This window comes from Pan troglodytes, chromosome 10, assembly GCF_028858775.2.
Source record: "Pan troglodytes isolate AG18354 chromosome 10, NHGRI_mPanTro3-v2.0_pri, whole genome shotgun sequence".
In the NCBI taxonomy this organism is placed as follows: Eukaryota; Metazoa; Chordata; class Mammalia; order Primates; family Hominidae; genus Pan; species Pan troglodytes.
The window spans coordinates 62,053,980-62,067,449 of NC_072408.2; the positions used below are offsets into that span (position 1 = coordinate 62,053,980).

A 13,470-nucleotide genomic window follows, 5' to 3' on the forward strand; every position below is an offset into this window, starting at 1 on the left:
AAGAATCCTCCTCTCTGATGCTTGCATTATTATTTCTCCCTCTCTATTTTATTAGTATCCTCAGCACAAGAGCATGCCATTATTTCTTCTATCTTAAAGGAACCTGAAAAGGTAGGAAGTGTTGATCAGAGGGAAGCATGCCTGAAATTGTGGTTGTGAAGAGCTTGCTGTTGATGATGACAAAATCTGGCTATTTACATGATAGTGACTGAGGTTAAGTAGAGAACATCATTGGAAGAGAGGAGTTCATTGAACCTAGAGGCCAAAGGGTTGGAAGAAACACTTAGATTGTCGGAATTCGAGCAGAAACGTTGTAAAAGAGAATGTTCATGAACCAGAAGACTAAGATAATGAAGACTTTATAGAAAGGGTTTTCAATATCAATAGATCACTAACAGTAAGTGGTAATGGAAGTGTGATTTCTTGACTTGAGCTTCAGAGATGGGTGTGGTACCTTAAAAGAGAATGGTGTGGGCCGGGCGTGGTGGCTCACACTTGTAATCCCAGCACTTTGGGAGGCTGAGGCAGGTGGATTGCCTAAGGTCAGGATTTGGAGGCCAGTTTGGCCAACATAATGAAACCCCGTCTCTACTAAAAATACAAAAAAAATCAGCGGGGCGTGGTGGCACACTCCTGTTATCCCAGCTACTCGGGAAGCTGAGGCAAGGGAATTGCTTGAACCAGGGAGGAGGAGGTTGCTGTAAGCTGAGATCACACCACTGCACTCCAGCCTGGGTGACAGAGTGAGACTCTGTCTCAACAACAACAAATAAAAGAGAATGGTGTGAAGTGGTAATGGGGGTCAAAAGGAAACTGTTACTTCACTGGCAAGCTGGTGGAATAAGGGCCATGGGGAAATAACAGCCACCATGTGAGAGGAACACATATGAAATGATGTCCTTGGGGAAGAGCCAGATTTCTACCAGGTAATAAGGTGAGAAACATTCCAAAAAGGGATTAAGGATATAGAGGTCAATGGATTATTTTTAAAAATCCACTGTGGCATTTTATACAGTTTACTCTCCCTATAGTTTTTTGCATGGTATATGCTCAGATATTTGTGTAATGAATCACTCTTTTCTTTGTTTCAAATTGAACGGGAGAAAATAGGAAACAGAATAAAAACTTTGTTTACCAGAAACTTGATTTCGTCTTGCTATTCAAGCCTCTTTATGAAATGGTGATCTAACTGAATATATGATGAGAGTTTCTGATGCAGATTTTAATATTAAAATAGAGATAAATTTCTTTTAAACATTTAATTATTAAATAAATAGAAAGCTGCTAAAGATATTTTTACTTTTCTTCTGTGATTTCTTAAGCAATATCTAAGGTTAATTTAATAGATAGTAAAGACATTGCAAATTAAAGCAAGAGGATATAGGTTTCCCATTAGATGCTGAGATGTGAAGTCAGGGGGTCTTTTTAGACCAGGGAGGTGGTCCACGACATGCTCACATAGAAATGACTTTGAGCTGTCTCTGCATCCCCAGGAAGCCTAGATTTGAGCTTGTCAAAACCATTATGGCATATGTACTTTGGCTTCTTGTATCCTGAATTATAAAAGTAATAACTAATGTTAATATGAAAAGTGATAGTTGGGAAAGTCATATATAATATATCGTTTAATCTTCTCAAAAACTGTAAAAGAACCATTTTATAAATGAGAAAAATAAAGTTCAAACAAGTTAAGTGATGTGCCTAAATTTGCCCTCACTACATAGGGAAGCTAGAACCAAACTGTAGCAGACTCTAGTCCAACACTTTTTCCATGTCATCTCTTTGTAAAAGTCTTTAAACACTTTCTTCTGATAGGTGGGAAGAATTTGCTCGTATTCCAGTGAGTTTCCAGGACTCTAACCACATGTCAACCAGAGCAGCTCCGTCTTTACATAGTCAACTTCTGGCCTCAGATTTTATTGGAAGGAAAGGATCTATTTGTAGTAAATATTTGAAAGTGACCATATTAATACATTATATTCCAGTGCCATCAACTAATGTTGACTATATCTAGCTACCCTCAGTGTTCCAGGTTAGATGAGGCAAGTTTTTCTTTCTCTGGTAGAGTGCTTGGACAGTGCTAGATTTGAAGAATAAGATGGTGATGTTAGGGTGTCAATTTTAGATCTTCCCTGCTTTCTCTTGTGGGCATTTAATGCTATAAATTTCCTTCTACACACACACTGATTTCAATGTGTCCCAGAGATTCTGGTATGTTGTGGCTTTGTTCTCACTGGTTTCAAAGAACCTCTTTATTTCTGCCTTCGTTTCATTATGCACCCAGTAGTCATTCAGGAGCAGGTTGTTCAGATTCCATGTAGTTGAGTGGTTTTGAGTGAGTTTCTTAATCCCGAGTTCTAGTTTGATTGCACTGTGGTCTGAGAGACAGTTTGTGATAATTTCTGTTCTTTTACATTTGCTGAGGAGTGCTTTACTTCCAATTATGTGGTCATTTCTGGAATAAGTGCAATGTGGTGCTGAGAAGAATGTATATTCTGTTGATTTGGGGTGGAGAGTTCTGTAGATGTCTATTAGGTCCGCTTGGTGCAGAGCTGAGTTCAATTCCTGGATATCCTTGTTAACTTTCTGTCTCTTTGATCTGTCTGATGTTGACAGTGGGGTGTGAAAGTCTCCAATTATTATTGTGGGGGAGTCTAAGTCTCTTTGTATGTTTCTAAGGACTTACTTTATGAATCTGGGTGCTCCTGTATTGGGTGCATATATATTTAGGATAGTTAGCTCTTCTTGTTGAATTGATCCCTTTACCATTATGTAATGGCCTTCTTTGTCTCTTTTGATCTTTGTTGGTTTAAAGTCTGTTTTATCAGAGACTAGGATTGCAACCCCTGCCTTTTTTTGTTTTCCATTTGCTTGGTAGATCTTCCTCCATCCCTTTACTTTGAGCCTATGTGTGTCTCTGCATGTGAGATGGGTTTCCTGAATACAGCACACTGATGGGTCTTGACTCTTTATCCAATTAGCCAGTCTGTGTCTTTTAATTGGAGCATTTAGCCCATTTACATTTAAGATTAATATTGTTATGTGTGAATTTGATCCTGTCATTATGATGTTAGCTGGTTATTTTGCTCGTTAGTTGATGCAGTTTCTTCCTAGGCTTGAAGGTCTTCACAATTTGGCATGTTTTTGCAGTGGCTGGTACCGGTTGTTCCTTTCCATGTTTAGTGTTTCCTTCAGGAGCTCTTGTAGGGCAGGCCTGGTGGTGACAAAATCTCTCAGCATTTACTTGTCTGTAAAGGATTTTATTTCTCCTTCACTTATGAAGCTTAGTTTGGCTGGATATGAAATTCTGAGTTGAAAATTCTTTTCTTTAAGAATGTTGAATATTGGCCCCCACTCTCTTCTGGCTTGTAGAGTTTCTGCCGAGAGATCCGCTGTTAGTCTGATGGGCTTCCCTTTGTGGGTAACCCAACCTTTCTCTCTGGCTGCCCTTAGCATTTTTTCCTTCATTTCAACTTTGGTGAATCTGACAATTATGTGTCTTGGAGTTGCTCTTCTCAAGGAGTATCTTTGTGGCATTCTCAGTATTTCCTGAATTTGAATGTTGGCCTGCCTTGCTAGATTGGGGAAGTTCTCCTGGATAATATCCAGCAGAGTGTTTTCCAACTTGGTTCCATTCTCCCCGTCACTTTCAGGTACACCAATCAGACGTAGATTTGGTCTTTTCACATAGTCCCATATTTCTTGGAGGCTTTGTTAATTTCTTTTTACTCTTTTTTCTCTAAACTTCTCTTCTCGCTTCATTTCATTAATTTGATCTTCAGTCACTGATACCCTTTCTTCCACTTGTTCAAATCGGCTACTGAAGCTTGTGCATTCGTCACGTAGTTCTCGTGCCGTGGTTTTCAGCTCCATCAGGTCATTTAAGGACTTCTCTACACTGGTTATTCTAGTTAGCCATTCGTCTAATCTTTTTTCAAGGTTTTTAGTTTTTTTGGATGGGTTCGAACTTCCTCCTTTAGCCAGGAGAAGTTTGATCGTCTGAAGCCTTCTTCTCTCAATTCATCCAAATCTTTCTCCATCCAGCTTTGTTCCGTTGCTGGCGAGGAGCTGCATTCCTTTGGAGTGGGAGAGGTGCTCTGATTTTTAGAATTTTCAGCTTTTCTGCTCTGTTTTTTCCCCATCTTTGTGGTTTTATCTACCTTTGGTCTTTGATGATGGGACGTACAGATCAGGTTTTGGTGTGGATGTCCTTTCTGTTTGTTGGTTTTCCTTCTAACAGTGAGGACCCTCAGCTGCAGGTTGGTGCAAAAGTAATTGCGGTTTTTACCATTACTTTCAACAGCAAAAAATACAATTACTTTTGCACCAACCTAATACTAGGTTTGAAGGATAAGAATGGCGTTAGTAACAGTCAAATGACTTGCACTGTGATTGTTTGGATATTTGTGTGAGACTATATAGCCACTAATCGCTGTCATTCTAAAAGAGAAAAAAAAAAGCCAGAAGAAAAAGAAGATCTGTGTTGTCATGGCAATAGTTTAAACATTGTAATAATTAAAGCTTGTCTTAACTGACTAGCTAAACTGTGACTTAGAATATGTGCTATTTACCCTATTATTAGGACACTGACTTACTAGAACAAAAATGTTACTACTTTTTTATTCTTATAAGGGACTTTACAGCTGCAAAAATATAATCAGAGTCATAAAGAAGAAATTACTAATTTTGGCACACAGGATAGAAAATTGAAGTTTTATAATATTGAAAAGCACAAGGGAGTGTGAAATGATGGAATAAATCTATAAAAAAATAAAGAATTAACTTCTTAGGGGTTTTGCTCCCAAAAATCAAAAGCTTGTTGCATAACTGAAAGTGATTTTAGCAAGAATGTTAGATTTTCTATTCAATAAAATATCCTAAATATCTTAAGAATATTGACTATGCAAACTAGATTATACTAGACCCTTTTAATATTTCACAGTAATATATACTACTTATATTCCTTTTTATATTCTTTTTATTTTCATAAATTCCCTCTGACCTTTGCTAACCCTAATTTAAGCTCCTGATCTTTCATATCTGGGGTAGATTCGAGGTCAAAATACATTTCATGTCATGCCTAATGCATTAGAGTGGCATATATCTGAAGAAACAAATCACTTCAAGATTTAAGTTAGCAAAGACTTTTTTACGTGTATACTCACTTAGATACAGAAACTAAAATATCGAGTCATAAAGCCAGTGTAGTTTCAATTAGGAGCTAATTTTCTCACCTGAGATAAAGTAGTTCTAGTATGTTTCTCTATATAGTAACGGTTTTTCAATTATAGTCAAATTTTAAAAGTCATTTTTAATATATGATATACCACAAATCGCCTTACAAATTTTACTTTGTTGTTATTTTCAAAATATGTCATTTCCAATAAAATATATCATAACTATAAACTCGATAAGAATTTTGTACACAATGGTCTGATCATAATTTCATTTACAAATTAAACATTTGTGCTCCCTTCCAATTTTTGGTAACAAGTCAAATAAGTTAAAAGCACCTCTAAAAACATATCAAGCTATCTTAAACAAATAAACTTGAGATCTTAGTGGATTACATAATTATGTTATATATAATATTTAAGTGGAAAACATATAAAAGCATATAAAATGATACTTTAATATTTTATATGGTTATTTAGTAGAATAATTGATTTTTGAAGTAATTTAATCAAATAGGATAACCATTAATATGACAGTATATATAGCATGGTGGTTAAGGGTGTGGCCACTAGACCCAGACTGCCTCAGTGAAATTTTAATTTTAGCACCTGCTTACCAGCAAGACTTTGAATGCATTACTCACTTCTCTGTGCCTCAGTGTCCTCATTGGGGAACATAATAGTAAGTACCTGATTGGGTTACATGAGGCTCAGTTGAATTGATAAAGAATTTATACCCTACCTGCCACATCATAAGTACTCCTATGTTAGCTTTTACTGGCAACATCTGAAGAGCAAAGGCATCCTAACTTTTTATTGTGAAAATGTTTTAGTGTATATTTCTGTATTTTTTCCCATCTTTTATTATTATTTTTTATTTTCTTCCAAATTGTATTTGACATTATTTTTTTCATATTCTAATTCTTGGCATACTTTAGCACTAATCTGATATTGGAATATCATTTTTCCATAGACTTTCTCCTTTTATCCATATAATTCTCTGTGACAGCACACTAAAGCTTCTCATTCTTCGGGTGAAGCTGAGCAGAATGTGGAGGACGAGATCTTTCAAAAACACTGTAGTTTAGTTTCACCTGTGACACCCTTCCACCACTTTACTAGTTTGAATCTTTAATTTGCAATATATGTATTGAACCATAGGTCCTTTAAACAAATGTCTGAGAAGTCTGTGAATAGTACAGTAGAAACAAGCAGAGCTACTGATACTCTCACAGCTCATTTCAGTTTGTCTTCCTTATCTGTATGAAAGGGGACCATAGAGAGAGGTTGAATTAGTTTCAATACAGCCCTAAGCACTTCTTATGGTGTTTTTTGAATTACTGCTCAACAGTTCAGTCCAGTTAAAGTAAATAAGCAAATTAAATGTAAGAGAATGAACTTGGCAACACCTTAGATTATAATTCTGATTTTAACAAATTCCATTCTATTAATGCACATAATATTGATACTGCGTTGTAAACATTTAGGCCCGTAAAATTACTGAAGGACTATAGAATGAAAGAGAATCACAGAATAAACTTAAGGTTAGAAAACACTTAATGTTTCCTGCCTCAAGTGAGATGCTAGACTTGCCAAAATCTTACGTGAGGCAGAAATATTTTTCTTCAGCATCTAATCTTTGTTCTACATTTCCAGCTTGAGGAAGTTCACTACTTCACTGTGTTGGATAGCTCTAGATTATTTTAAACGTTCCTTTATATTAAGCTAAAGTTTATCTTCCTGCACCTTCCATAAATTCCTAAATGCTGTCATGACAGTCCTTCGGGCATTAGAAGACAGCTAGCCTTAATCCATCTTTACCCTATTCTTCAACTGCTTCTCCTTTCTAGGTTCAACATCCTCAGCTCATGTCACTACTTCTCAAATGGTATTGTGGCCAGGCATCTCACTTCTGGATGGTCACTAATTTGTAAACTCTTCTTTGAGATCAGGAGATCGAGACCATCCTGGCTAACATGGTGAAACCCCAGTCTCTACTAAAAATACCAAAAAATTAGCCGGGCGTGGTAGGGGGCGCCTGTAGTCCCAGCTACTCGGAAGGCTGAGGGAGGAGAATGGCATGAACCTGGGAGGCGGAGCTTGCAGTGAGCCGAGATCACGCCACTGCACTCCAGCCTGGGCGGCAGAGTGAGACTCCGTCTCAAAAAAAAAAAAAAAGAAAAGAAATCAATGTTCTCACGCCTGTAATCCCAGCACTTTGGGAGGTGGAGGTGGGCAGATCACTTAAGGTCAGGAGTTTGAGACCAGCCTGGCCAACATGGTGAAACCCCATCTCTACCAAAAATACAAAAATTAGCCAGGTGCGGTGGCGGGAGCCTCTATTCTCAGCTACTTGGGAGCCTGAGGCAGGAGAATCGCCGCAACCTGGGAGGTTGAGGTTGCAGTAAGCCAAGATTGTGTCACTGCACTCCAGCCTGGGTGACAGAGTGAGAACCCATTTCGAAAAAAAAGAAATCGAGCTTCGTGTGTGCATCAGTGAATCAAATATTAATCATGCAATGTCATCTATATTACTTAGTGCTGTAACAGGTGTAGACCTGCTGCAATAGACAACAGAAGTGAATAAAGTATTTTGAAATGAGTGTTCTGAGGGTGCACTGACTGAGTATTAAGTATAAGACAGAGCTGGAAGGAAAAAAAAAGCCAGCTGAAGGTGACTAGAGAAAGCAAAATATATGGAGATAAGGATCTGGACTCCACAGCAATGGAAAAGGAGTGGAATGAACAACTATATGAGATGTTTCAAAGGAAAAGCAACAGGATTTAGAAAACTGAGTAAATCCTATGGGTAAAGGGAGAATGCTTCAAAGCATACTTCATTCTTGGAAGCATGAGTGACTGATAAAAAATATTAGTGCTATTGTCAGAGATTGTGGGATAAAGAACCGATTTGCAAGCAAAAGGGAGAAAATGATGAGTTTGGTTGCATTTGGGGAGAAATGAAGACATCTGTTTAGAAATCTTCCTTAGAAATTTAGAGATACGGGACTAGAAGTTTATGTAGCTGGGATTTATCTGAGAAACCATCAGATTCAAGACAATAATTATAGTCCAAGAACTGATGATTAGTCTGATAGACAGACTGACAAGAAATATAACAAAAGACGTGGGACTAAGCTTTGAGGAGATGGGTAGTTTGGCACAGTTCGTGCCAGAAAGCATGGAGTAAGTATAAAAGCAGCAGATCTTTAATGCAAGTCACATGTAGAAGACATTAGTAAGCTTATATATTTAATATTCTGGAAATGTTGACTAGATGAGTAGTAATAGTGACTATAGGAAATTCAGTCTGAATTTTTAAAAACTTGTTTTGTTGGGCTCAAATTCTAAAATTCTACGTTTGTTTTTATCCTTAGAGTTTCTGAAGACCACAGCATGTTGAAAAAAAGAAAATGTACTCATTTTTGGCTGCCACAACTATATATTCTTTTTAAAAGTAAATATGTATTTAGTTAGATTAAGAATTAGAAACAACTCATTATAAGAAAATGTGGACCTATAACATGTTTTTAATTTTAATACTATAGTCACTAAAATGTGAAATTCATGAGACTCAAATATCCAGATGAAAAGAAACCAGCCATCTGAATGATTTTGTCTGTATAATACTTACATCTAGATAGACACAGATGATTGATAACATTCACAATTTTCTGTGGAATATTGAATTTTTTTGCTAATCATGTTTCTTTAGAATTGTTTTTAATTATGTGCTTATGATTGAGAGTACAAAATTCCAAAAGCATATGAAAATTAACATTGGCCAGCCACGTGTTGTGGCTCACTTGTGTTATCCCAGCACTTTGGGAGACTGAGGTGAGAGGATTGCGTGAGCCCAGAAGTTCAAGACCAGCCTGGGCAACATAGCAAGACTCTGTCTCTACAAAAAATTTAAAAATTAACTGGGCAGGTGTGGTGGCACATGCCTGTAGTCCCAGCTACTCAGGAGGCGGAGGCCAGAGGATGGCTTGAGCTCAGGAGTTTTAAGCTACAGTGAGCTATAATAGCACTACCGTACTCCAGCTAGGGTGACAGAACAAGATCCTGTCTCAAAAAACAAAAAACAAAATAAAACAAACAAACAAAAAGAACATTTAAGTGTTTCAGATGTTCTGGAATTTTAGGAGACTTCTTTTTGAATATTGTACTTCTTTATTTTTTCAAAAGAACCTCTTTGATTATATGTATATGTCTGTCTATGTAGATATAGATATCTTTTCACTATTCTGGGGGTGGGGAAGAGTTTATATGTCACTGTATAACATTCTCATCAAAATGATCTCCCTCAATGATTTTGTGTATATGTGTGTGTGTTCAGCCACAATTCCTTCCGAAGACACCTGCCGAGGCAAATGCAGGTTTCCAGTGTTGATTTTAGCATGGGCACAGAACCTGTTTTACAACGAGGAGAAACAACAACCAGCATTGGGAGGATAAAGCCAGAACTCTACAAACAGAAATCAGTTGACTCTGAGGGCAACCAAAACGAAGATGTCAAAATCTGTGGGAAACTTAACTTTACCCTCCAGTATGATTATGAAAATGAACTTCTAGTTGTTAAAATTATCAAAGCTTTAGATCTCCCTGCTAAAGACTTCACAGGAACTTCTGACCCTTATGTGAAGATGTATCTTCTTCCAGATAGGAAAAAGAAATTTCAGACCCGCGTGCACAGAAAGACTTTAAATCCTCTATTTGATGAAACTTTTCAGTTTCCTGTAGCATATGATCAACTAAGCAACCGAAAACTACATTTCAGTGTGTATGATTTTGACAGATTTTCTAGACATGATATGATTGGGGAAGTGATTCTCGATAATTTGTTTGAAGTCTCTGATCTCTCCAGGGAAGCCACAGTATGGAAAGATATTCACTGTGCTACCACAGTAAGTAGTAATTCCACCAATATATTGTTTTTTATTTGACTTACAATGCTATGTGACTAATTATTACCCAGATTATCGGAATAAGCCTTGCAGAGTTATGGAATTTATGTCTAAGATCCTGCAAAGGTAGGATTTCATTTCTACTAATAATAATTCAGTCACCTAATGCTGAATATACTGGTAACCCTAGTGATTGTGTAAATAAAAAAACATAGCTCTTATAAATTAGCAGAACTGGTAGGCTATTTCTCCTTTAAAATATTCATCTGTAATATAAATATCCTATCTGCAGCACCGAGTTTCCTCACAGTTAGTATTGACTTTCATTATTTAAGGTAATTTTGTTATTTTCATTATTTTAGAAATTATTTCACTCTTTAAGAATAATGACTTCATTATTTAAGATAATTCATCAGATCAAACCTAAAATGTACTTTGATGCTATTTGGAAAAGTCCTTGGTTTGATCTGAAACAACCCATTATTTCAGAAGCTTTCAGGGAATACACACAATTACAATATATGAAATGATCAGTGATCAAGAAGTAATCATTGTTTACATTAAAACTTTTCTTTTTCATTACAAAATACTTTTTCTGATTATAAAATAATACCAACTTTAGTACTGAAAATTTTAAAAACAGTAAAAACACGTAGCATAAAATTAAAATAATCTACAGTGCTACCAATTATATTTAATATTTTGGCATATTGCTTTCCAACTTTTTGCTATGCATATTTTAAAATATTAAGACCATACTAAGTTTAATTTTTTCAAGCCAATTTTCTTTCATTCTATATTTGTTTTAGTGCATGATGTTGAAATACATGATCCATTTAACCATTTTCTTACTGTTAGACACTTGAGTTAGGGATAAATTTTGTTATATGAAAATTTATGTTCTTTTTTTGTAAATCTGTTTTTTTTCAAGATTATTTGTCCGGTATAGAATTATAGAAGTGGAATTAGAGGAGTGATCTCTTAAGTTAGATTGTTTTCTTTATTAGTTTTTAAATGGGAACATTTAATTTTTTACCATCAGGTTGTTTTTACATATTTACTGTCTTTTGTTTGAGTTGTATCGCAACTTACAAGTTTAAAATGTTGAAGTTTTGAACAGAGACAAGGGATTATTTAAAATATAAGCATTTTTTAATTCAAAATAGCTCGTGTTTTTCCATTTATGAATGTTTTACTAATTACAATCGGTATATGGGATAATTATATTGTCATTGTAAATTATGTGGATAAATTAATTTAAAAATTTATACTGCCAGTTCAATATTGTATTCCAGCATTATAACATTTTTGGTTGTTGGATTTTTGTGTCATAATCTCTATTGCAATATCTATTAAGGAACAAAGAAGGAATTTTGAAAGGGGATCATATTTCAAATGCACAGTGGGGCTCTTTTGATTTCACATTTGTGTTCATTTTATTACCTATATTCCCACGGGGAAAACATGATGAATACTAATTTTTATTGTTTTTAAAAATAACACCTTCTAGAATTCTACAAATGCAGATGGCAATTAATTGTTAGATTATTTCTCTTGATTCCTCAGTCTTATTATTACTTTTTATTTATTCAACAAATATTTACCTATATATGTTTGGCATGCTCTAAGTACTAGGGTTGCAACAAACACATTTCTATAAAAAAGTAAAGTATGTTATGTACATATATTCAGGCTCAGAGGTAAATAATCTGCCAATGAAATCTAAAAAATTAGTATAATCGACTAGGAGATTGATTGTGATTTTTTTTTTTAAACATTCATACGTTTTCCAAACTGGTTCTACTTAGAAAAAAGTAGGAGTTCCTTGTGGAAACTTTAGTTTCTCATTGCTAATAATATTTATTCATTGTTTGGTAAATATTAATAAATTACTTAAATTTATTTGCAACTCTCCCATATGCCTTGTATGTTAGTTTTTATTTCTGCTATAAAAATTACCACAAATTTAGCTTACACAAACATTTTACAGTTTGGTTAGAAATCTTTTACAGTTTGGTTAGAAATACAGTTTGGTTAGAAATTACCACAAATTTAGTCTTACACAAACATTTTACAGTTTGGTTAGAAACCTAACATGGGGCCAGGTGTGGTGGCTCACGCCTGTAATTCCCAACACTTTGGGAGGCCAAGGTGGGTGGATCACGAGGTCAAGAGTTCAAGACCAGCCTGGCCAGCATGGTGAAACCCCATCTCTACTAAAAATACAAAAAATTAGCCAGACCTGGTGTCACATGCCTGTAATCCCAGCTACTTGGGAGGCTGAATCAGGAGAATTGCTTGAACCTGGGAGGCGGAGGTCACAGTGAGCTGAGATCGCAGCCACTGCACTCCAGCCTGGGCAACAGAGCGAGACTCCATCTCAAAAAAAAATAAAAATAAAAATAAAAATCTGACGTGGATTTTACTAACTTAAATACAATGAATGTGGTTGACAGGGCTGCATTCTTTTCTGGAGGCTCTTGGGGAGACCCATTTTCTTGCATTTTCCTGACTCTAGAGGCCACAGGCATTCATTGCCTTATATTGGGCCCCAGTGGGTAATCTAGGAAAATCTCCCCATCTTAAAATCCATAATCTTAATCACATCCACAAAGCCCCTTTTGCCATTTAAGTAACATTAGTCACAGATTCCAGGAATTAGGACATGCCTATCTTTGGGGCTACGTTTATTCCACCTGCCACATCTGCAGACATTCTCATTTCAGAATTCTGAATATAAAAAGAAGTAGGCAGAAAATAAAATGTATTCTTAGATTATTCTAATAAAAGGGCATTCTCCTTTAACTAGAACATTGAACCACACATTGTTCAGAATATTGCTTCTGGGTTTTTGTTTGGGAACATAATAATGAAACCTAAATTTCTAGACTGTGTGGCCAAATATTATGGTTAGGGTAGTATTTAATTAAAATTTCTGTTCAGCATTTGAAAAATCATTAAGCAATGTTACATCTTCTTATTAGTAAAAATGAAAAAAAAATGATGTAGGTGGAAATTTCATTAAGAAACTTTCTTTTTCTATTCACACGTCATTAATTTTTAAGAATTTCATGCAGAAATTATTGAGTCTTCTAGAAAAATGGAGAATAAGAGGAAATAAATAAAAAGAAATGTAGTATATGCTCTCACTTGTTTAAGTCCTGCGGAAACCTACAGAGGCAAATCAAACTATGCAGACACAGACATAAAAGAGTTTATGTAACAAATAAAATAAATACTGGATTAAAAGACTATTGGCCGGGCACAGTGGCTCATGCCTGTAATCCCAGCAGTCTGGGAGGCCGAGGGGGGTGGATCACCTGAGGTCAGGATTTTGAGACCAGCCTGGCTAACATGGTGAGTGAAGCCCCGTCTCTACTAAAAATAAA

The 13,470-nt window shown here is 35.8% G+C and overlaps 1 protein-coding gene across 3 annotated transcripts in view; it reads left to right on the top strand.

The window, feature by feature from the left end:
- The window catches only part of SYT10 (synaptotagmin 10), a 68,978-nt gene that overhangs the window by 23,077 nt on the left and 32,431 nt on the right, over positions 1 to 13,470 (top strand). For all 3 annotated transcript variants that reach the window (XR_673435.5, XR_673434.5, XM_528725.7), the window contains exon 3: positions 9,514 to 10,081. Coding sequence is in view for 1 of the 3 variants with exons in the window: in XM_528725.7 (XP_528725.3) it covers positions 9,514 to 10,081 (568 nt within the window). In the remaining 2 variants the exon portion in view is untranslated. The remainder of the gene's footprint in view (positions 1 to 9,513; positions 10,082 to 13,470) is intronic.